This window comes from Ochotona princeps, chromosome 4 (assembly GCF_030435755.1).
Source record: "Ochotona princeps isolate mOchPri1 chromosome 4, mOchPri1.hap1, whole genome shotgun sequence".
Taxonomy (NCBI): Eukaryota; Metazoa; Chordata; class Mammalia; order Lagomorpha; family Ochotonidae; genus Ochotona; species Ochotona princeps.
The window spans coordinates 61304757-61330442 of NC_080835.1; the positions used below are offsets into that span (position 1 = coordinate 61304757).

General features: G+C 36.8%; 1 protein-coding gene across 5 annotated transcripts in view; it reads right to left on the bottom strand.

Annotated features, from left to right (window-relative positions):
• The window catches only part of DLG2 (discs large MAGUK scaffold protein 2), a 746421-nt gene that overhangs the window by 17870 nt on the left and 702865 nt on the right, over window positions 1-25686 (bottom strand). For 3 of the 5 annotated variants that reach the window (XM_058663674.1, XM_058663677.1, XM_058663678.1), the window contains 2 exons: window positions 7200-7299; window positions 3536-3577 (listed from right to left, as the gene is read on the bottom strand). In XM_058663674.1, coding sequence (XP_058519657.1) covers window positions 3536-3577; window positions 7200-7299 — 142 coding nt within the window. Of the gene's footprint in view, window positions 1-3535; window positions 3578-6392; window positions 6439-7199; window positions 7300-25686 lie in introns of all 5 variants that reach the window. The other 2 variants (XM_058663676.1, XM_058663675.1) reach the window with 2 other exon arrangements.

Here is a 25686-nt window from a genome sequence, read left to right on the forward strand (position 1 = left end):
TAGTACTTGATTAATGCTGTACAAATGTGGCTACTTGAGTTGACTTGATAGGCAATATGGAATCCAATGCACTAGGAAAAAAATCTCACGAGGCTTGGATTGTAAACTAGAAGAAAGAGTGAAAAATATGTGAGATCCAGGATTAAAAGGTGTTGACTGGAAATACAGTGTTATCATGTATTAGTAACAAGTGCAACCTCTGGGATTTTGTGTGGAGACATATCAAATAGTTCTATAGCAGAAATGAAGTGAGGTAGTAGAAGTAACGAAAAACTGCTTGATAAAGACTAAGGAACTAAAGCTGTCTAAGGGAGCAAGCTTAGGAAGGGCCACCATCTGGATTGATTCCACTGCAGAAGTCTTGGATCAGTTTCATGAGATCAATTCTTTAAGATTCTTGTTTTGGCGATCCTCATTACCTGGCGAAATCCAGTGAAATTGGTAATCAATCAGGAGTTCCTATATCCATGAAGCTGTAAGAGCTTTATTGAATTTTGAAAATGACAGATCTTCAGGAGTGCTGATTTGCCTGGTTCCCTCTGTACCTGCTGGGTATTTATGAACATCCCTCAATGCAAGCATTGTATGAAAACCAAAAATACAAGTCTGTAGTTTGTTAATGTATTGACAGCCAGAACTCCTAAATTAATCTATAATGAAGAGAAAGTTTTGATTTGCAGATAATGCACACTGTATTTATCTACATTTTATTTGGTGCTCCAGAGAGTTGGACTTAAGAAATTATCTGCAGTTCTTGACGTGGTGCAATAAAGATGTGATCTATTTATTAGAAATTAAGGTTTGTGTGTACATATGTGTGTGCGTGCACCTCAGGGAATACATGAGACAGATAGTTTCCCTGTTACACAGTTCTAGGATACAGTATGACTTGTGCCCCCTGGATTGTGAAATACAATGGCCCGAGGCTTTATATATCATTGCTGACTTCACTCTCATTCTTTGCCTCTTTGTTTTCAGAGTGGACATAGATTTGTTCTAAAATGTAGAACCTGCAGAGCAGTGAAAAGAGAATGAATTTGTTTATAATGTTATTTACAATACAAAGTTCACTAAATTTTAGCTAAAGATTCACATAAAAAACACAGATCTCGTTAATTCAAAGTTGGTACTTTCTGGGAAGCATGACTGCCCAACCTCTGTGACATTTGTTGTTCCACTTCCCTGTCTAGACTGTCCCTTCCTTATCTTCTCTGGCTGAGAAGTGCCTCATTTTTCAACCCCTCAGCTCAAGGGTTACTTCATCTGCTAAGCCACTTCTGATGGACCCATTAGTCTTGAACTAGACCTCCATGTTAGCACATGCCATGTTTTATTTAACTTTCTCACCTATTGACTGACCTCCCTCTCTCCCACACATACGTGCTGAGAGCCAGAGTTATTCGGATTTGAATTACATCATAGAACCTGTGAGGAAGATGTGGCACAGAGAAGATAGCAAGTGACAGTCCTCTATAATTCCTCCTATTTCCATCCTGGTGGGGAAAAGAGTCTTTTCTTTTTGTTCTCTGTAAGGAAAAACTGAGTGGGTGACCTTCTGTAAGCTGAGATGTGATAAAATACAATTAAGATGAATAGATTCTGCCTTTGTTCTTATAACAGCATAGAATCCATTTTCAATTCCTATTTTTTTGCTTGTAGATAATTCAAGATGTTTATAAATATGCTTCCTTTAGTTCACCCAATAAACATATGTACATCTACTGTTTCAGAGTAAATAAAAATTAATTATTGATAACATGTTGGAATATTACTCTAAAAGTTGTAAAGCAGCTGATAGGTTAGGCCCATTTTATGATTTATTTATTTCAAGCCCTTGAAATAAAGATGGGTCTCTAAGAAACTCCGAAAAAGTGTGATTTTTCAAAGATAGACTGAAAGAACAAGGCATGAGGCTTTCCTGTTCTGTAACTGGGACTGCTTGATGGAAGCACATATTTGAAAGTTAAAAGTTGAATACTGAAGGAACCAGTGTCATTACTTTTTGGAAAACCTAAGAAAAAGTTACATTTTTCCTTAGAAATTGAGCATAGTTAGGGCATTGGAAAGACAAGATTTGGTCACTTTTCTTGACTTCTTTTCTTAAATGCATTTTTTTCTTTAGTTAAGACAGTCATAAAAGTATAAAAATGAGAAGAATGCAAAAGGATCAAGGACCAAGTTGAGAATAAGAATCCTTCATAGCCTTCTATCAACAGGGCCTTCATCAATAAGAAAATTAGATGCTTTTAACTGATGAGGTTTCACTGAGCAAGGATATTATTATATCAAACTTCTTTTTTTAACATATTTTATCCTTTGATTTATTTATTCTTCCTCTTCTGGTTCCTACCGTCATCCATCATATTCGTAGTATTTTTTTATACTTCCACCAATTTGACTTTCCAAAGCTTTTTATTTAAAAAATCTAAATTATGTTGGCCATACTCCAAGAATATTAATTGGCACTCTGCCTCTAACAAGCATGGTTTTGTAAAGTGCCATGCTATAAAGGGAAAAAAACACTTTTTTAATTGTTCAATTAATACAATATCCAGACAGAATACCAATTTCTGCCTTTGTAGCCATGGATCAGATGCATTAGGTCTACAATTTTCTAGTTGCTTTGACAATACATTTTGGGTAATCTTTTCCACTAAGGAGTATGAGCTGATATTTCATAAATTTTCCCAGAGATAATATATACCTACACCCGTCACCAAAAGCCAGTACGTAAGTGGTAAGAAACCACAAAAAAAAAAAAAAAAAAAAAAAAGAAAGATCAAAAGGATGTGCTTGGTATTTGGTGAGTATATTTCCACATATTAAGCAAATGGCTTGAGGTGACCAAATAAACAGCAGGAACAATTTTTAAATAGTTACCTACCTTTTAAGTTTTCTGATCCAAGATTTGTTCACTTCTATAAAAAAAATGAGTTCCTTCCACATTAGAGGATGAATCTTTTTATCACTTTTCCAACCATCAAAAGTATAAAGTTACCTACTTTATAGTATCTACCCTAAAATATTAATCAAGGAAAAAGTGATATAAAAGATTCACACCCGATTTAAAAGAAACACTGTAATTTACAAAGATTTCTCTCTCAAAGGGGGAGCCAAGCAAAGAAAGGAAATGAGAAGGAAAATGAAACCAGGATGATTTTTCAATTCTCCTGCAGGGATTTTAAGTTATTTTGAGAGACAGACGTTAAAAGCCATGTTGAACTTTCCTTGGATCCTCACCACCCCCCCCTTTTTTTTTTGAGAATCAAATCATTGGATCACTATCACCTGAGATTGGAATTATTTATTAGCAAGACAGTTACTGTTTGTGCAAATTAAGCAGCCACTGATGACTCCAGTGTCTTTTGTGTCTTTCCACATCAAATGATTATTTCATTTCAAGCCATTTGCTTTAGATAAGGATGGTAAAAGGCAGCAATAATTGAAAAACAACAACAAAAAAAATCTGAAATGACCACCACAGGCAATGGGGCAAATGCAAAGAAAAAAACTGCAAACTAAAGCAATAACTTACGGTAGCTACTTTCGCTATCGCTGGCATTAGAAGAAACATGTTCTGCAAGAACAGCACAGCAAATTAAAGAGATACCAAGCATTGGAGAGCAGCCAGAACAGAAAAGAATACATTCATGCAAGGCTACTAGAGATGTGAGCAAAAGGCAAGTAAAGGCGGCAGAGAAGACTGTGTTAAGAAAACTCGTGTAAGATAAAGAAGATGAAAACTTTATCTCTACAGAAAGCTGCTTGCTTGTAATGACTTCTTTTTTTAGCAAGTGAAGAAAAATATATTTAATTACCAAAAACAGAAAGTCAATGTAGGCAATTTAAAAAAGAATAAATACTAGGACACATTCACATAGCTCTGATTTTCTGGATTCATGTCTCAAAGGCTGGTATGTCTAGACTGAATGCTTTGTTGACTACAAATTTAGGATCCTCCAGTGAGTAGGCACTGTTCTCTTGCAGGCTTTTTGTTTCTCTAGTTCAGCCTTAAGTATTTTACAGGAATATTGCGTCTGAAATTGCATCTCAAGGTTTCTTCTTCTTTTTTTCTATTTAAATGTTTGCTAAACAAATTTTCAGCATGAAAAGACATTCTTGAAGATTGTTACTACTTCACTGAGTGAGTAACAAATCTTGGAGGAAGAAACTAATCATTGAAAAATGTCTTATGAATCGGCTCAATATTTCCTTGTTTGTATTTTAAGATCCTTGCTTGGGGAGCTATTGGATTCTGGAAGAACAGCACAGGCAACAGATAAATGGCCTGATACCCAACACAGGTCCTGACATGAAATACGATTTTAATTCATGCTGAATGACTTGCTAGTGTAGTGATAATCCATAGCTTTTCTTTTCTTTGTTTCTGACCAAACCAGGATTTATTTGAAATAGGGTTGTATTTGTTATAAACCAAAATTTGTGTTTTTACTTCAAAATCATTTTCTTTCATTTAGTTTAACAATTTGCTGAGGTACAAAAGAGCAACTATTTGGTTATCAACGTCCACATACACAACATGAATTAAATAAAGCATAGGCAACTATTTGTTTTCTGAAGCTTATTAACAAAAGCATTGGTTTTTTAAAAAAGTGAGAACTGTGGCACATTTTTAGAAAGAGAAAAAGGATATATAATATGATTCTCTAACAGTAAAAGTGTACTTCAAAAGGTGTTTGATATTATATATGCTTTCCAACTGGATGGATGAATTTTAGAGTATGAAACTAATGAAAATCAAAGCATGTGTTAAAGTCACAAGAATTGTGCTCCTTATAGTGGTCTCTGCTAAAACCACGTGGCATAAATGTTACAAGTGTAATGGAGCTCCAGGGAAAGCAGTGTGGATGAATTTGCGCAAATCTGCTTTTTATTGCTGGGGAGAAAGTTATGGCACATACCCAATAACAATGTGTGTTCGTGTACATTATTATCTTAAGAGCTTAGAGTTAAGAGTTTGTTTTTAAGTTTTACTCTTTAAGTCTGTTCAGTTTTTAAAAAGTAAAGAAAGATTTAAATATTCAGGATTTAAAAGGGCATCAGTCATATTTTTCAATACTCTAAGACAAGTACTTCTTAGTGATGCTTATTATCAATAATAAAAAAGTCTCTCTTCCCTCTCAAATTCAAGATTTACTGATTCTCTCTGGTGGTGCTTGATGCTATCCAGATAATGCTAAATCAATATTTGCATTTTAGCTACTTAATTCAAGAAAAATCCATATCACATTGCACATGATTCAAATTTAAAGTTTTCAACTTCAAGGAGACCATACACTTGGTCAGATTTTGCTTTCTACAAATATGCGTCTTTAGAAAAATGTCCTCCAAATTAGCAATTTGAATTATGAAGGACATTATTAGGAGGGGTTATATAAACAGCCTTTGAAAACGAAGTCCAGCTCTATGTTATTTTGTTTTATATAAATGAAATGAACAGCTTCTATAAATAGTGCCCATAGCTGTTAAAATAAAAGCAAAACAAAAGTATTCATTATGTGATACAGTTACAAAAGACACAAAATTGTTTTTATTTCAGTGGTGCCTACACAAAGGGGTTAGTAACAAAGAAAGAAAAAATCATAGCATAGTAATATTGGTAACAGAGGAAAGTTTTAATTGCTTAGTGCGATGAGACACAGTAAAGAAATGAATAACTAGCAAATGTTCAGGGTTAATATATTTTTCATTCTATATTACTAAGTGAAGATCTGATTATGTAACACAGCTAATAAATCACTGATAGTAAAACATATCAAGAGACATTTAGAACTTTATCATACAAACGTTTCAAGCAGGATCACTGCAAGTTGGAGAAAAAAAATGAATTAAAGTTAATAATAACGGATTACTTATAGAAGATCAAAAAGCGTAGTATTTACTTTTGGAGAATGCATGTTCCTATTGACTACAAAATATCTCCTTTATAACTCAGTTATGGAATTTGGCAAGGCCGTTAAGTATTTCCCTGTGAAAAGGCAGCAGAAAGAACATACAATGCATTCCCACGTTGCTGTTCTGGAACATCAAGCTCACCCTTTCCTTCAACATGGTTTCTTGCTCTCCGGGAGCAGATAGGCAGCAGAGCAAGTGATGCTATGCAGGCATCAGGACCATGCTGATCATATCACACGGTCAGAAAGGGAAGGTGTTAACTGCAACAGAAGTTAGAGTGCCTGGCACGCTGCGCTTTTAAATGCTGACATGCAGAACAAAACGATTGGAAATTACTTTGTAGGAGCATTCACAGCTAGGTAACAAATAAAACTCGTATCTTGTGCATGCTAGGAGTGGAAGGCCCTCAAGAAAAGGAACAAAAGCCAAACTCAAAAGGAAAGGAAAAGTTACAGTGACCATTCCTGGAAACTTACTCAGAGTCTTTGTTCCATAACCGTCGTCACCTAATCCGGGGATGTCCTGCATGGAAGTCCCCAGAGAGAGCAATGAGAGAGGAGGAACAGCCACGGAAGAGGAAGGAAGAAGTCAGTGGAGTTGAAATGGATACTACCATGACGGACCGTGTTGTCTGCGCAATCTGGATCCCTCTCTTGCTGCCTCTGAAACAGCTTTTACCCCAAATTCCCTGCTCAAGTAGGAAATGTCTGATTTGGAAAACAACTTGAAAGGTTTAAGAATTTGACCAAAGAAAAAAAAGAAAGATTGAGCATATACGTTTTTCCCCATTGTATTGCCACATAAGTATTACCACTTAGGTAATCACTTCCAAATTTCTTATCCAATTTTTAGATTTAGTATTCACCAATGTAACAATTTGATGTTTGTTGGACAAACGTGTTAGTAATCAAGAAAGGTAACATAAGTGCCCCCAATAAAAATATATGTGGCAATGAGATCTGGTATTTCCCAGAAAAGGAGTTTATCCCAGGCCCTACAAAGTGGCAAGGTACTGAAAATGCAGACAAGCCCTTGGCCTGGTCACAGATAAATGCCAATTGGAGCAAGTCCCTGTCCAGTGCTTTCTGCCTTGGAGAGCAACATGAGGGAGAAGGATCCAGACTGCAGCCAAGCACTGGTCACAGTAGTAAGACCTGACCTGCCTGCCTGTCATGTCGTTTGCCTAGGCATGTGGCGTGGGAGAGCCTACAACATGCGTGTTGCCAGTGAAGGTTTTTTTTCTCTCGTGTTGCATGTGACATTATCTTTGAGAATCTACTTACGTTCAGGGTCACTGGTTTCCTGCTCACTCTGCTCCTTGTTCTTGTAGAATGGGAATTTTCGTGAAAAGATGAAGCTCTTTTTACGCTTGTCATTGAATGACTGTGAAGGAGAAAAGGCATGGGGCAAAAACAGGGGACGTCTAATTGTTGTCACACTCATGCTGACAAAACAACTAGTCTGTAAAAGCAGAGAGAGCTGTAGTGACGCAAGTGGATTCTTCACAGAGGTGCCGGAGGGCTTTAAAGTCAGATTTGGTTTTCATAGAGTGTAAATTTTGGTGATGACACATGAGAAGGATTGATTCCTACTCCAAAGGCTGGGTACAGAATGATGTGCAAAAAGGAGTCTTCGCTTGGAAGCCAAAGGCCCAGAGTCCTTGACCTTGCTCTATGTCTTATCAGCCTGTCACTATCAACAGGTACCTTGGTCTCTTTGAACCTCAGCATCTTCATTTGCAAAATGAAGGTACCACTAGGCCAAAATACAGTTTTTTTTTTTTTTTTTTACAAATGCTGCCTTATCATCGTCATGTGGAAAGTACTACATTCAAGACATAACTTTTCAAAGTCTAGTTGTCTTTTGCAATAACTTCAACTTGAGTTACTTTAGTTTGGATTTAATTAAAACTACAGACAAATATACAAATTGATGACATAGTGATAGCAATAGTCTCCCACACAAGTATATGATAATGGTGGCATGGCATAACATTTTTATTGAAACAAAGATTTTAAAGATAATGTAGGCCCAATTCCTCATTTTACTGACAGGGAGCCAGTGATACACAGTTTCCATGCCATGCCAGGATCACGAGACAGTTGGTGAAAGCCAAGAAACAGTCAACCAAAATCTGTTCCAATTGCTGAAAAAGGGATATTAATTTGATATTTACTCAGCAAAGGAGAAATGACAACCATTTCTGCATTCTGAGAAATATAAATATAGCTTTTTTTTTTTTTAAGATTTTATTATTATTGGAAAGCCGGATATACAGAGAGGAGGAGAGACAGAGAGGAAGATCTTCCATCCGATGATTCACTCCCCAAGTGAGCCGCAACGGGCCGGTGCGCACCGATCTGATGCTGGGAACCTGGAACCTCCTCCGGGTCTCCTACGCGGGTGCAGGGTCCCAAAGCTTTGGACTGTCCTCGACTGCTTTCCCAGGCCACAAGCAGGGAGCTGGATGGGAAGTGGAGCTGCTGGGATTAGAACCGGCGCCCATGTGGGATCCCGGTGCGTTCAAGGCGAGGACTTTAGCCGCTAGGCCACGCCTCCGGGCCCCTAAATATAGCTTTCTTTAAGCTATCTCTTTAGCTTAAATTAGGTTAAAATAAAAATAATGCATTTCAGCACTGGCATGGTGGCTCATGGACTAATCCTCCACCTGCAAGTGCTAGTATTCCATGTAGGTGATGGTTTGTGTCTTGGCTGCTTCACTTCTAACCCAGCTCTATGCTCATATCCTGGGGCACCAATAGAGGATGTCCCAAAGCTTTGAGAGTTTGTACATGCATGGGAGACTAGAAAGAAGTTCCCGGCTACTGGCTGTGGATCAGTTCAGTTCTGACTGTTTCAGCCATTTGGAGAGTGAGCCAGCAGATGGAAGATCTCTCTATCTTTCCTTCTGTCTGTAAAACCTGTCTTTCTAATAAAAATACATAATTAAATAATAAAAAGATAATGAAACCTATGTCCTGCCTAACGTACTGTAGATACTAAAATTTATTAGTTCAAGTATGTATCATGGGCTTTCCAGAGATACTCCTTAAGATTTCACTTATTTCACTGCTGCTGTTATTATGTAAATGCTTTGTGGTATTCTTTGGAAAAAATGTTCATAGTCATTTTATAAGCTAAGGGCCATGTGAGTTTTATTAATTTCACATTCATATGCTAATAACCAGTATGTTTCTCCAGCTTAACTACCATCCTTATTAGAATGGGTCTAAGGATTTTTTTTAGCTGTTTAAAAACGTAAACTCACTCTTTTCAGAACATGATTTGTTGTCTGATAAGTATTAAAGACTCTGAAGGTAATTTGAAAGGGGGTATTCTAGAACATTCTTAGCAATGGCAGCTGGCAGGAACAATTGTAGAGCCTACCACATGGACTCCGGGAAGAGAAGAGCACTTGTGTGGATGCATGCATTTTGTTCCACTGAAGAGAATGAGTCACTTGCCCTTATGGATTTGAAGCATTTTACAAATGGTGCAAATAATTTATTCTCTTGTATATTCTGGACTTTTATCTCATTTCATCCATTTTGGCAATCTTGTTCATCAGGAGGGCATTAAGTTAACAAAACCACTGATGCTGTCATTGTGTCTCTTTTTAGATATTACCAGCTTGCACCAAACTCAGTGGAGCTTAATTTTTTGTTCCTTGAAGAAACTTTTACGAAAAATCATAAAACAATTGAATAACAATTTCTAAATCAAAGGAAAAAAATTATGCTTTACTTTCAAGTTCTAACAATACATGCTCTGGGGGAAAAAAAAACACCAATCACTTCAGAACGGATTAGTCTGCTGACAGCACCAGTGGGAAATAGTTTTACCTCAATTTGTAAAGGGTGATCAATTTCCAAAGATTAGTTAGAAAACTGCCCACCATGTTCCAAGTTAAAAGTGATAATCCTTAAAGGCACATTAAATGTTCTTGCATCACTCCAGTTTCATGCCACTTTTACATTTCAGGCATATTTAAATCTCAGTAACTGAAAAAAATATGTGTAAGAGTTAATGGCACATGATATTGCAAGGTATGTTAGACATTTATCTTCAACATTATGAATGCCTTTCATGCAAAAAAAAATTATGAATTTTCATGCAAATATACAAAATAGTGCCAAAGAGTAAAGCCTAGGGAGTAAACACAGACATGGAAGGAAGGGGCCTCAAATGAAGCTGCATGCAAGCCACGTCATTTAAAGTGTGTTCAGAGCCAAAGGAAAATGAAAAGGTGTTGTCTGTGATTAATTCTTTTATGTTTCAAAGCAAGGCATGTAACGTGTTAACATTTCCCAATTATGAAAATGTTGTGTATCATGAGTAATCTGATAGGGACATTATAGTACTCAGTACCACATCATTTAAAAGAACAGAAAACACATTGTAATACCGAAAAAATAAGGTTATCTCACATAGCAAACTTATGAGCAAAAGCCATTTTGCGTTAGAATTAAAGAGAAGATAATGGCATTGTTGGCGGTTATGTTTCCTTACTCTAAGGGATATAAAACCAAATTGTACATTCAGTTCACATTCAACAGATTTAAAAGTCACACATTTAGGGTCTCTGTTTATACATTTCAACAGTATGAAATTACAGGTAGCTTATAAGGCTCTAACATTCTTTATTTTTATTAAGCATGTATGACATAATTATATAAGCCTTTTGCTAGTGTAATTTTTCTTTTAATGTAGAAAATCTGTTATATATGTGCTAAGTGAGAATAATAAATTAGCATTTTTTCTATTGACAGAATGCGTGGTTCTAAAGCAACTGAAGGCCAGTTTACAATTGTAATTCTTAATTGTAGTTGGTCAATGCTATTCTTTCTCTCCCAACATTACTGTGTCTTAAATCCAGATTTATTTTTTTCTCAGCAGGAAGTTTCTTGACTAGAGACTGAAAATGTCAATCAAATGTGGCAACTGGCAAGTTGGCATACCAAAGTTCTGCTTTTGAATAAGAAATACCTTATTGTAAGAGTGACTCAATGACAACTAACATTTATTGAGCATTTATGTGCTAGACATGTTCTTAAAAGCTTTATGCATGTTAATCTCCATGCTACCTTCATGAGGTTGGCATCATCATTTTCCCATATTACAGAAAAAGAAACTGAATTTTACACACTTGCTGTTATTTTCCCAAAGGAACACAATAGGTGAGCAGTGAAGTGAGAGGCTGAATTTACCAATATTACTGGTGGCTAATAATGGTAATAATTTAAACAGAAGAGGTTTTCACAAACCAAGCCTGCTTCAAGTTTTTATTTCAAATTACGAGCATTTGACTTTCTTTAGTTATGACACACTCCGTTATTACCACAGTTTCACAAATACTTGCTTCATCCATTAGATTCTGTCAGATTTAACAACATTTGTTTTGCTTATTCTGTTACAATTGTCGATACGCATTTATATTTTTGAGGGCTCTATTCATTTTTTTTGGTTGTTATGATAAACATAAACAATAACAAAAGAATTTCAGAAGGACAGGCTGTACTGTGATTAAAAGGTAATTACCTGTGACAGGCAAATTTATAGAAACAAAGTTGATTTTGTAGGGATGCAGAGAGTGGGAAGTGCCAACTAAAAGGCATAAAATTTTTCTTTTTTTAGGGAAGATAAAATGGTCTAAAATTAGGTTGTGGTAATGATTGCATAATCCTATGAATACACTAAAAGCACTGAATCATACATTTCAGTGAGTGAATTATATATGATGTGAATTATATCTCAATAAAAAAAGTTTTTAAAAAAAGAACCTCTCTTCAACCACACATCCCATCTGAGAAGAAAAAACAATCACAGGTTTCTAACATTATTTAGCATAAACATCTTTTCCATTTAATCAAATGAGAGGAAACCGCCTCCCCCAACCCTTGCAATCAAGCACACATGTGTTTCTTTTGCTTATATCCTGTCTCTGTTAAATGAATACCTTTCATGTTGTGACAGACATCGGAGCACTTGTACCAGGAGTCAGAACCTTATCACTGTCACTCTTGAGTCTCCAGGTTGTTAGATCAAAAGGCATGAAATTGCCCAGCCCACCCTAAGATGCAATGACAGTGGCATACTGCCTAAAGATTAAATACATGCCTCATGAGAAAAGAAAATGAAAAACACAAACCACTCCTTCTCTCTCAAATTCCATCTTCTTAAAGACACGTGAAAGAACTGACATATTTTTATTCTCGTCCAGAAAACTTCAGAACCAGGACTGTGTTTTCACTTCTTTCATCTTCCTGTTCTAATTTCTCAAGCTTCAAATGTTTCATAGTTCTGAAATGTCACCCTCGTGATATGAATGTTCTCGGGGAGGAACTTAGATTTAAATTTATCCTGAGCGCAGATACACCTTTTCTGTGGCCTCTGTGCTTTTATAAATGCTTTTTCCCTCTTAAATCATCCTATCTCCCCTCTTCTAAAATAATTGTGTTCACGATTTTTTCACTCTCCTAAAAGAAGATGACAAATCAATATTATATTGATTTGAAAGGCAGAGAGAAAGAAAGAGGAGGCGGGAGGGAGAGTGAAGAGAGGGAAAGCAGAGAAAGTATCTTGCATCCTCTGACTCATGCATCAAATGGCCATAATAATGAGGGCTGTGAGAATTCAGGAAGTCCATCTGGGCACACTACATGGGGGACAGAAGCCTAAGTACTCAGGCTGTCATTTTCTACTGCTCATGTGTATCAGCAGGAAACTGTACTGGAAGCATAGGGTGACCAGGAATTGAATCAAGCATTGTAATATGGGAGTATGCGTTGCAAGGGACAGTATAACCCCGTTGGCCACAACTCCTGTTCCCAGAAAGAGAACTTTAAAGCAAGAATGGTTAAAGAATTAGTAATAATGAGACAAGACCGATTATGGGAAAGACAAGACTTGGCTTGATACTGATCTGTTCCCAGAAATGCTTCTACTGTGTTTCTATGAATTCATGTATACATAGTGTGTGCAACAATGCATAGTTCTAAAATGGTCCCTTTTGCAATCCTAATGGATGAATGGATCCAGGCATCGAGCATCAGATTTTATCTTCCTCTAGATAAATTATTATTCAAAGTGGTTTTTGTAAGCTGCCAGTTAATCACAAAATAGACTAAAACTCATTCAAGTACATGTGAATTTAATCAAATTTCTAGACGCAACTACAAGTTTATAGGAATAAGGACACAGCAACATGTTAAATTATACCCTAAGGAAGCTTTTAACAAAATATGAAGTGTAGAAAACACTAAAAGGCAAACAACTTGGCTTCTTCAACATAAGAGTTGCAAGAAAACAAAAATAGGAAGGGGACATGTATAGATTAGAAAAGACTTAAGACAGATCGGTCAATTATAATGTGTACACAATGAGAATTTTGATCTGACATCAAACAAAAAATTGTAATGCAGAAAACAGCAACACTGCCTTTTGCCAATCTTCACTGTGATAAAATATTGGCTATTTATTAATCCAGTAATTGAATTTTTTGTGTGATACTGGTACAGTGGTTATATTACATTGAAATATTTATAGTTGCAAAGATTCGATGCATTGGATTATTTTAAAAATAATTTGGGGAAAACAGTCCTCCATGTATCCTGAGTATATTCTAAAGCTAAGATAAGTGTGATACTAATACAGAAAGAATGGATTCAATGTAGTTTATAAATATAGTTCTTAGAATATGACAATCCCTCCCTCCCATGAGGATAAAAATCCAAAAATCTCCAACATGGCCAACAAGGCTCTCCATAACCTAGAATCTAATGACTGCTTTGACTTCACATGCTCTTGTGATTTCTTTGTTCCACCACACTCTTGCCACACAGGCCCTGGTGCTTTTCTTCGAATCTCCAAGTAACACCTTGCTTCAAGGGCTTTGCCCTTCCTCTTCTCTCTGTTTGTAATGTTTTCCCCCAGAAGCCGATTTTGCACTTTGTCCAGATGTCCAGAGTTCCACTCAAATCTGCTTATCAGGGAGGCTTTTGCTGGCTGATTTGTCGAAGATAGCACTGGCCTGTCCCTCTTTGCCCTCCTTTACTTTTTCCACATTCAGCATCAACTACTTTCACATGTTTGCTCATTGGCTGCTTTCCCCAGTATAAACTCCCTGGAAGTCGGGAATCTTTCTTTTTTCAGTCAGTGTTGTCTCTCTGGTGCCTTAGGATATGCATACATAGCATAGGCCCACTAAATATTTGTTTAAATAATAAATATTCCAAGTCTTTCTGTTTTTGTCTATATTTTAGCACTTCCTGCATTTTCCCCAAGAGTTTACTTCTTTGTATGGAAAGGCAGATTTAAAGAGAGAAGGAGAGGTCTTCCACTGTTTCATGCCCCAAATGGTCACAATAATTGGAGCTTTGGTGATGTGAAGTGAGGAGCCAGGAGCGTTTTCCCGGCCTGCAATGAGGGTGCAGGGTCCCCAGGGACTTGGGCTATCCTCTCTGCATTCTCAGGGGAAACACAGGAAGCTGGATCAGAAGAGGAACAACTGGGGCTTAAGCCAATGCCTGTGTAGGATGTTGGCACTGCAGGCTTATAGCTAGCCTGATATGCCCTCCCATCTGTTTTTATTTTACTTGGTTGTCTATTCTTGGAAGGTAGGGCCTATTTTTAATTAATTTACTGATTATTTTCAGTAGCTTTTTCACCTAGTAAAAGTCTATTGTTGAGTAAATGAATCAACAGTTAATGCAGAAAGTGATTTATTTTGTGAAGAAGTGGGAGTATCTTATCTTCAAGTGGGCCAATTAGCTCTTATCACATAGCTGTTCCTAGGGGAAGAACTTTCACAGTAACAACAACTACAACTTAGAGAAGCTGACCAATAAAGTGCAATCTAAAGAGAATGTGGTCTCTTTTAGAATGAAGCAATAAAATTCTCAAAGCAGACTCCTTCAGCTAACTCAAACCTCATGCTTGCTATGACTTTATGCCATAAAGCCTGACTGGCTTAATTATCTCACAAGCTCTGATCTTGTCTCCTGGGGTTCTGTCTACTGTGCTGTGCCCATCAGGTGCCTGTGGGCTGAAGACCTGACACATCATCAGTCTGCTTCTGAAAGATGTTACTGGAACTCACCATTGAGACAAACAAAACTTTAATCTGGTCTTATGTTTAAGTAAGTACTAGTTATGTATTTATAGAAAGATTACATTGAATCATATGAATTGTTTTCATTTTAAAAACACTATCCAGTAAATTTCCTATTGAGCAGAAACACTCAAAAAAATGGCATACTAGATTCTGAAATGTAAACCTGTAGATTTAGTTTATATCAATGGCATCACCACTCCAGCAGCAAGGAACCGAGGGGAGCTGTCCTTCGCTCTCTTGCTCTATTGCCTGTATTTATTTTTGTTAAACTATTCTGGAGATTCAGACTCTACTTCTCACACGACAAAGGAACAACCACCACATTGATTGCTATTTGTACACTGAATTATACGTGTGCTATTCAAGTATTTGCAAATCTGTATGGATTTTTCAGCTAGAAGAGTTTGTCTCAGACTGCAAGGACACCAGGTTTACAGTCCTGTGACCTTAACCGCACCTTCCTGGGAGGTGAGACCTCTCAGAGCTTTCTGGCTAAGGTCGCTGACACTAGTGATGATGTGTGACTCACTGTGTTCATCACAGTCACCGGCTCTTTTCAAAGTGCTTGTTTCCAATTTTTTTCATGGACTCCTACTTGCTTTTCCACAGTTAAAGATTGTTAGCTGCTCATTTGGAAAGAAAAGCCTATTTATTGTTGAAGGAACCAGTTTTTGTAACTTGATTATTGCTTCTACAGCACAAGGAGATTCATAAGACATGCATGGACCTGGCACCTAATTTTAGTTGTGGCAATTCAGTAGATACATTGGAAAGATGTTTGCAAACAGAAAACCTCAGAAACATCTGCAAGTGTTCCTTGTTCCCTTGACTACTATTCTCGTTTTTGGTAATTCATGACTACTAATAAGAAATAAAATTTAATAAACCAGAAATATCACTGGAGATATATTTACAAATATGTTCATGGGACATCTTGAAGAACAGGCAAAATAAGCATGGTGGTATAAATCAAATTAGTGAAGGAGCTATAAAATAGGTTTTTTTTTAATCTGTTATGGTTATGATTATCAGACCTCCTGGTTATATTTCCCCCCTATAGTATTCTTTTAATTATGTAAAGATATATATTCCATTTGGATGGTGATTAGAAGAAATGCTTTCCTTTGTCCATTTCATGCACATTTGGTTATAAAATTGAATGCCACTCACTTTTGCATATTATCTCTTATCATATTATTTTCTTTTTCTCTTTTTAAAGAGATTTATTCAGTTTCATTTGAGGCAGATATACTAAGAGAAAAAAAAAAACAGAGAAAGGGAGATCTTCCATCTGCTGGTTCACATCCCAAATGGCGACAACAACCACAGCAGAGCTGAGCAGAGGCCAGGAGCCAAGAGCTTCTTCTGCTCTCCCAAGTGGGGGCAAGGACCCAAGGACTTAGGCCACACTTCACTGCTTTCCCAGGCCATAGCATGGAGCTGTATTTGGAAGTGGAGCAGCTGGGACTCGAACTGGTGCTCACATGGGGTGCTGGCATTGCAGGCAGAGGATTACTGTGCGAAGCCACCGTGCCAGCCCCATCACATTATTTTCTAAGAGGAGGTACCATATCACAGTCCTTTTTGTATCTCTAGGATTTAAAACATGATAGGTACTCAGTATTTATTCAATGAATGCAAAAGCTAAAGTATTAAGTGACGATTCCTATCAGAAATATGTGGAAAAATTCTGGGCAAAGCAAAACCAAAACAATATGAACTTCTGGATGAGACAGAAGTGATGGAATACTAAGAACCACAGTCAAATGAGTAATGCCTTTTTAAAATTGCATTTCTCTAGAGTTATTAAATCCCAGATTTTTCTTGTGAATTTTATCTCATAATTCCTTTTTGCCAAGTCATACCATAATTCTAATGCTCAATGATCTGATTTAGTTCTAGCAAGCTTTTATTACTAGCAATAAAATGTAGTGACTTAGCTACTTGCCTGTATGCATTTTTGCACAGTATCACATTTTCAGTTTTAACTATTGTCCTTAATTTAATAACAGAAAAGTTTTAAACATTTTAATGGCATTTGTAACTTCAATAAAACTTACCATGCAACCTGTCTTTTCTAATTTTGCTTCTTCACTCTTATTACCTTTGTTCACTAAAAGATTAGTTTGTTAAAAATACTTTTTCTGTTAACAAATGGAAGCATGCCCTTTATTTTTAATTTCTTGATTAAATTTTTTTTCTTTTTAGTATTTACATGGTAGAGAGGGATGCAAGCTCATGTGGGTGTCTGATCAGGGTGGAGAGGGTCAGGTATGGAGGAAGGTGGGTGGGACAAATGCTTCAGTTTTTTTCTTTTTCTTTCTTCTGTATCTGCAGGAGACCACTCCTTGCTGTCAGATTACATCAGCACCCAGGAATGGGGGATGGTCCTTTGATGATGCCCTAGATAACCTGATGTGTGGAAGAGCACTTCAAGGGTGTTTCCTGAGTGGTTTTGATAGTTCTTAGACATCATTCGCTTCTTTGCAGCAGGGTTGAGTAAAATCTTTTGGTTGACGAAGTCCACCTTAGTGCGTCCATAGACCTAGAAACATGGTGCTAGTTTGGCCAAGAGACTTGTTCAACCTGTGCTGCTTTCTGTCGCATCTTCTGATGCGACCGATAACGTCCTCTCCTGTCCTAGATGAGCTGGCCGTCATGTGCCCTGTGTACATCTGGGCAAGGAGCATGACCTTTACAATTTTTCTTTTAAATGACACATAATAATTGTACGTGTTTATGGGGATGCAACATGACATTACAACAGATGTATAGAATGTGTAATCGGCAGGTGATTACATCAGGGTAACTGGAAAGTTTATCATCTCAGACTGGAAGCTTGCTCTTGCTTGCAAAAAAAAAAAAAAAATAGAGGAAGAAAGTTGCCTATCATCTTTGCTAGGAAACAAGTTGCCATTAGTATTACTATTTTTAAGCCTGCTCTGTTCAAATTTATTTGTATTGTATTGCCTATGTAATTTAAAATTCCAATTTTATTCAGTCACTATTGTGACACATAGTGAAGTGTTAAGGGCAAAGTTTCTGAAATTTGGCTGTGTGATTTTATTGATGTAATTCAATTTTTTAAACCTTCGTTTTATTTGAATGTGGTATTATAAAACAAGAATTCTTGCTTCAGTTTCTGACAGCAAAGTTTAATAAGCAGTACTGCATTCAATAAATGCTATATTCTTAAAGTCTTTGAAGGAATCAGTTTTAATGAATGAACAACAATAGAATAATATTAGGACCTAATAACAAAGCAGCTTTGGAAATTTTCAGATACGTGAAACTTAAAATACCTTCTCCTGATCAACACGATAGCCAAAGAAGAAATCACAAGGAGAAAATACTTTCAAATGAAGGAGAATGAGAACAGAAGATGTCAAAACTTATGGAATGCACCTAAAGATTAGTGGGAAGTTCACAGTTGTAAATATCTGTATTAAAAAAATCCATCAAATCAGCAAACTGAGTTTCTGCCCTAAGACATTAGAAAAAGAATGGCAAATTGAACCTAAACCAAAGGAGAAAAAAAGTAATAGTTTAAAGGAGAAAATAAAACAGAGAACAGAAAAACAAAAACAATAAACAAATATAATGAAATTAAAAGTTTACTTGAAAAGATGAATGGTACTACTACATTTTAGATTGACCATAAGTAAATAAGTGAAGATTCAAATTACTAATGTTAGGCATGAAAGAGAAGATGTTGTTACTGACTTTAAAAAAAGGAAACAATCTTAAGTGAATACTACACATAATTGTGTACTAATGAATTAGGTAACTTATATATGTGTTATATAGTTATAATTTATATATAAATATTACAAAACTGAGTCAAGAATACACAGTAATGTTGAGTAGTACTATAACAAAAAAAACAAGCTGAATTAGTAATGAAAAAAAACATCCACAACGAAAAGGTCAGACCCAGGTGGCTTACTGGTACAATCATTTAAAAAAGAAGTGCAAATCCTTCACAAACCTCTAAAAGACGGAGAGAGAACATTTTTCAAATCATTTCCCGAGGTCAATGTGGCCTAGATACCAAAATTTGACGTGGGCATTGTAAAGAAAATAGACTACAAACCAGATGTTTCTGAACACCTTGACAACATATAATTTCAGCAAGTGCCTTTGTTTCAGTGGATCTAAGCACTCCCATATTGTTGGACAGTTCTGTTGTTTACCATAGTCTAAATCCTCCATGTTGCAATGAGTATAACACTGCATTTTGGATGATTGCTTTGGGATGGCGTCGTGACATGGAATTACTGAGTTAAAAATTATGTATAGTTTAACATTGTTGACACATTGCCACGCTGCTTTCAGATACTCTGTATTGACATTTGACCAGCAATAATTTACTCTTGATTTATTATAATGTATTCAATGATGCATCCTCATTGCATTATTATTTCCTTTTAACTGGCCTTCATGCTCTCCTAATTGCTTCATTGTAATGTAAGACATCTATGAAACAAGTCTATTTGCCAAGAATAAGATTTATTCAATTTTGATATAGAAACAAAATGGTACCTGTTACAACCAGGAAATTAAGCCTTGATTTTTCACTATCAAATTCTTTTCACAAAGACTAACTTTCTAGGTGGATTCTTTGCCACAAAAGCATAATTTTCTATCACCTTTACTTTTAAATCAGAGGCTATAAGATAATAAAAAGATGAAAACAATGTATTTACAATTCATGAAGTCATATTCAGGGGCATACTGAAGTAATGAACCAAATTCCTATTCCAAAAAACCCGAGGAGAGTTGTACCAGACTGCACTGTTATCAGAGAACAAGGAAGGTTTTGATAGAAACCTTCATCTGAAATATCTCAATGGTCTGGAGAATTTCCAAAATTGCCCTTCTTTTCTTTTCTTATTTCTTTGTGTCGTGGGGAAGACAGAAGAACAGAGGATGTCATTATTCTGGATATAGGGCCTTGGTAGTCTAATGCTGGTGTGAAATTATTTGCTAAGATTCAAAACATTCCAGGGACTGGTGCTGTGGTGCAGCACAATAAGCCTCTGTTTGCACTGCCAGCATCCCATGTGGATACCAGTTCTAGTCCCAGCAGTTCCACTTCTGATCCAACTCCCTATTAATAACATGTGAAAGCAATGGAATATGGCTTAAGTATTTGGGGCACCTACATCTATGTGGGAGACCTGGAAAAGGATCCGGGCTCCTTTCTTCGGACTGGCTTAGCTCTGGTCCTTGCTGCATTATGGGGAGTGAATCAGTGAATGGAAAATCTTCTTCTCTCTCTGTCTCTCTGAAACTCTGACTTTCAAGTAAAAAAATAATTAACTTTGCTTTTTTATAAAGACATTCCATAATGAATGTGGACTTGACCACAAACTGAGAATTTCAGAAGAGTCAGAGGATGAAACACCAAAATTCTCTAACAGATTTCATTCACAGTCAATTATGATTGCAGACTTCATTTGTCGTATCACTGGGTCATTGGGGAACACTTCTGAAAAAAAAATCTGAAATGACTGTTTTTAAATTCATTGAAACTGATAGAACTTTCATGCTACTGTGAGGAGACCATTTACTTATTGACTAGCAAATTTATTCATTGAACGCTTCTGCTATGTGCCAAGATTTCTACTGATCCCTTGGCAATCTGGTTTTCATTCAGATACTTTTTTATTTGGAACTAGTGCAAGTGGTGATGACATTCAGTAATGCATTCTGAGAATGTGTCATCTCTTTGCCATTATGTTCATTACCTTGTGTGGAAACTTCCAGGGTTTGTGAGTCAAACTAATTGCTTCATAATTCCAAAATAGTCCAACGTTTTATCACTAAGCTCCACAATGCTGCGATTTACATAATAACCAACAAAGTCTGGAGAAAATCCCCAGATTACGCAAAAAAAAAAGCCCTAATTTTTCATTCCCTACTATGATTATTTTCAAGATATTTTCGTGAATGGTGCAAATTGGAATTATTTTTAAATTTCTACGTGTGAGATACAGAAACAGGACTCAAAACAGATGCTGTTGGTCATAATACTATGTTTTGATTTCCATCTGTTAATGTTTTTTTGGTTGGGTTTTCTTTTTCTTTCTTTTGTTTATTCCGTCTTTCTTTTTTTCCTCAACTTTGGTTGCTTCTTGCTGTAATGCAAAGGTCCTTGTCAATGCCTAGAATAGGCCTAAAAAAGGTGGCTTTTGGCATTCAACTGGCCATAGCAGGTTGCAGCAGAAAAATGCTGGCCGGCCAATGTCTAGGATTGCAGGTGAAAGTTCTCTAACCAGTGTTAAGCATGGAAAATGGCTTGTAGGAGCCAAAGATTCCTCTAACATCCATAGGAATCTGAGACTGAGACTCAGGAGGACGTGATATTGTTTTCCAGGCCTGTTTCCTAGAGGTTAAACTGCACCTTGGGATGCCCACATCTTGTCCTGGAATATTGGATTCAAGGCCCATCTCCAGCTCTGGTTCCAGTTTCCTGTTAATGCACACCTTGGGGGAACCTGGGGATGGCTCAAGTATTTGGGTTCCTACTATCTACATGGGAGACCCAGACGATGTTCTGTGTTCCTGGATTCGACCCGGCCCAGCTTTGCTTGTGGTGGGCATGTGGGGAAATAAACCAGCAGACGGACCATCTCGCTCTGCTTTTCAAATAAAAGGAAACGAAGTAAAAATTTAAATAAATCATAGTACTTAGACCAGCTGACTTCTGATATTTGTTTTATTTCCATTATTCTTAAAATCTGAAACCTCACACTAGGTTACAAAGTTTTTAAAGACTTCCTTTTTCCCTTTTTACTTTAGCATTCTCAGACTGTATTGGTAGTTGAAGTGTTAATTTACATGATTTTCTTCTAAATCCACACTCTGAAAAAATAGTTAATAAGCTTCCAGCCTGAATGAAATGCTATATTAATTTTCCTTAATGAATCTGAATTGAGCATCCCATGAATTTGAACCTCCTGGTCAGGCCCTTTCTTTGACAACCCCGGTCCTTTCTGCTGATCACCCAGAGTCACTCCCTGTGGGTCCTTACAATCTTCCTAATTACTTTCTGGACATTAGATTCTTTCTTCCTTTTTTTTTTTTTAAGGCATCTACATATCTGAAAGGGCACAACACACACACACACACAAACACCCACTCTCTCTCACACACGGCTTTCATCTCTTGGTTCAATTCCCAAATGAACACAACAGATAGTAGTGGGCCAGGATAAAGTTTAAAAAGCAAGAACTTCATCTGGATTTCCCAAATGAAAAACAAGAACTCAAATATCACCTATATTAAATACATCCTGAATATCAAATATAACCTATCACCTGCTTCTCCCAAAGTGTGTTAGGGGGTTGGATTATGCCTAGAGTAGCTAGATCTGAGTTGTGGGCGCCACAGCAGTGGCTTAAGTTGCTCTACATCGGCTAGTGGGTACTAGTCTTATGTTATATCTTCCGCCACAACTCTGCAAAGATCTTAAGATTTTCTTTTGTATGCTTTAGTGCCTCAGGCACTTAGCAATGATGATAGAACTAGTTATTAACCTTGTTAAATGCTCTCTCATTTAGCACATATATTTCTAAGTGTTTTATTTTTATTAATCTTTCTAAGTGCTATCAATAATTCAACTCTTATTAAGTAGCTAAAACTATTCATATTTTATTCTGAGATGCAAAACTGAAATTGAGAAAACAAGTACAGAGAGGCTGAATCACTCACCACAGTTTAATTAAACAATCTGGAGTCATGAACCAAGTTTCATACCCAAACAGTTGGCTCCAGAATTGAACTCTTGCCCACTTTGTGACACTATTTTTCCATGCTGGCTTGTATGTATTCCTAATGGGTATTCCCTCTGCTTTCACTAAATAGCCACAGTAACCCTTGCTGAGTACTTCTCCAGGCAAATTATTTTCTGTAGAATTTTATACCTTGTTTTAGAAAAATCATCTATGTTGCTTATTTTTTGTTTCCGAGTGATTTCTTGGGAAAATGGGTTCTAATAGATAATAATTCTCTAATTCTCAAGTCTCACCTCAGAAGCTGAAGTATGCACATCTTTGTGGAAGATATTTCATTTGATACCATTGATTACTTAAAGATTCCAGAATATCCTCATCTATCATAAGTCATTGCAGGCTAAAGGCAAACCGGCATGTAAAAGCTTAGCTGGGGTAAGTGTTCAATAAATAATGACTATTATTATCATCATGATTGTTATGATTATTCAATGAACATTTGATGCCTTAGCCAACCTTTATACTCAGGCCTCCAATGGAAAATGTGAAGAGCCTCTCCTAGAAAGAGATAAATAAAGCTCAGGCTTTATTAGGCTAGTACTGTTGAATGGGGTATAGGCTGAGTTTCATCCCCCAGTTGTCTCTTGTGCAGTAATAGACATCTCAGGGAGGAACCAAGCGGGAGCTGGCTGTGGAGGCTGAAGGAGGACTCTAAGCTTTGCATTAAAGAAGGTAGGAGATGATAGGTGGAAAAGTAGCTAAACACAGTTTGGCTGAGCAAAGACCTACTCCTTGGGTACAAAGCAACCACCCTTCTTCACTAATCCCATATGACTGAGGAATAGTGAGAAGCTGTGTGGACATGTAATACTACTCATTATTTACATCTGTTTAAGAAATAACTAGAAAGTCAGTAGTATGGAGATCACACAAAGAGTTCAGAGATGGGTGGTGGCTGGCATTGTGATGCAGTGGATTAAGCTGCCACCTGCAAAGCCCATGGTAGTGCCAGGTCGAGTCCTGATGGCTCCACTTCTGATCCAGTTCCTTGTTAATGTGCCCGACTAAGCAGGAGAAAGTGGCATGAGAGTTTGAACTCCTGCTACCCGTGGGAGACTAGGATAAAGGTTATGCCTTCTGGCTTCAGCCTGCCTCTTCCCTAGCTGTTGAGACCATTTTGGGGAGTGAACGATCGAATGGAAGATGTCTCTCTCTCTCTCTCCCCTCTCTCTCTGTAACTCTGTCTTTTAAATAAATAAATCAATCCCCAAAAGTAACTTCACAAATTATTTTTTTTATCATTTAAGTAGAAACAAAGATTTAGATTATAAATTTTGAGGAAGCAGAATTTGGCAGCTTACAGAAAAACAAAAACATAAAATCTTCACACGTAAAGTCTTACGCATATTTCTCTACTTATTATGATACAGCACATAATTGTAAATATAAGAACTTAAGATAAATGAGAACAAAAAGTTCATTTCTGGAGTTTCTTGCCCTACAGTATATTCAATGCAGCTAGTTCAGTGTGGGTGAGGGCTGCACTGAGGTGATGCTCTAGGAGGGTGCTGGCAGAGAGTTTCAAGAGAACCCAGCGCAGTACTGCACAGGGAGGAGAAGGATGCTACCAGGGGTAGATCCAAAATTTCATCATGGTAAAGTGACAGCAGCCACTGAGCGTATCTACGGTGTGGTAATTAAGTTCTAAGCAGAGATTCCAAGGGGCCAGTCTCAATGTCAGGAGCTGGGTGGGATGGTGAGGAATGTGACCTGGTGGGCCTTTTGCAGTGATTTGGCAGTGGCGTATTGTAGAGAAACTAGCATGAGAAAACCTTCTCTAATAGCAGATATTAACAAAACTTCCACACAGAAGTCACAAGCATAATTCAGTTTTGGAAGAAGATTTAGATTCACTACATCATTGCTCATCACATTAATATTAATTTGAATTTTATATTAACATTGTACAAATGTTACATATATATGGAATGCAATTTGTATTTTTTTTCAAACTTTAATTAGATTATAAGATCTGTAACTACAAGGTATTTCTGCCCAATTTAATGTTAATATATATTAGGGAACATCAACATAAGAAGATTTAGTTAACACTGACTCTGAGAGGTGTCTAGAGGATTATTTTCTTTAGAAGTAGTCCCTATGTAGTCCTCATCAAATGAGATTTTGAATATATTTTATGAGAAAAATCCTTAGATTTAGAAAAATGCCTACCTTATAAATAACCTTTAATGTGAGTTCTATTGTTAATCACAATTAAAAAATACTGATTGAAGTAAAATCCTTTAATTGCCAAATGTGAATTTTGCCAATTACTCTGTGTAAACACAGTTCAGTTAGCTCTTGGGCATCAGTTGCAGGGGTGGGATGAAATGTGCTTTAACAAAACAATTATCCCACTAAGCAGCATTTATGGATTGGCAGTTTTGTTTGTTTTGCACTGTAATTTGAGTTTGTGCTCCCAGCACTCCAGTTCGCCAAGGGTTTGCAGGTTGGGAGATTTGGAGAATCTGCTTTCTCCATGGATGAGGAATGACCTTGTTTTGTCCTTCACTGTAATCTCACGTTTAAATTCATCTTATTGTTAACTCTCTATGGCAGGTGAGCATAAGTACATTACAGAGACAGGGTGATTTCTTGGCATCTTTCAGGAAGAAAAACCATTCTCTCCCAAGAGTTCCAGTTTCAATAAATCTCTGCAAATATTCATGAAGTTATCAAACATGAGAGGCAAATGGCCTATCTATGAGCTTTTTGCATCTTTTTGGTGCGACAGTCTCTAACTTACGCTGACAAGAGGCTCTAATAAATCTGAGACAATCATAGGAAAGCTCTCATTTTGTAGCTTTCTCAGAAGTTTCCCAGAACTCTTTAAATGAATGAAACTGCATTATATACTTAACA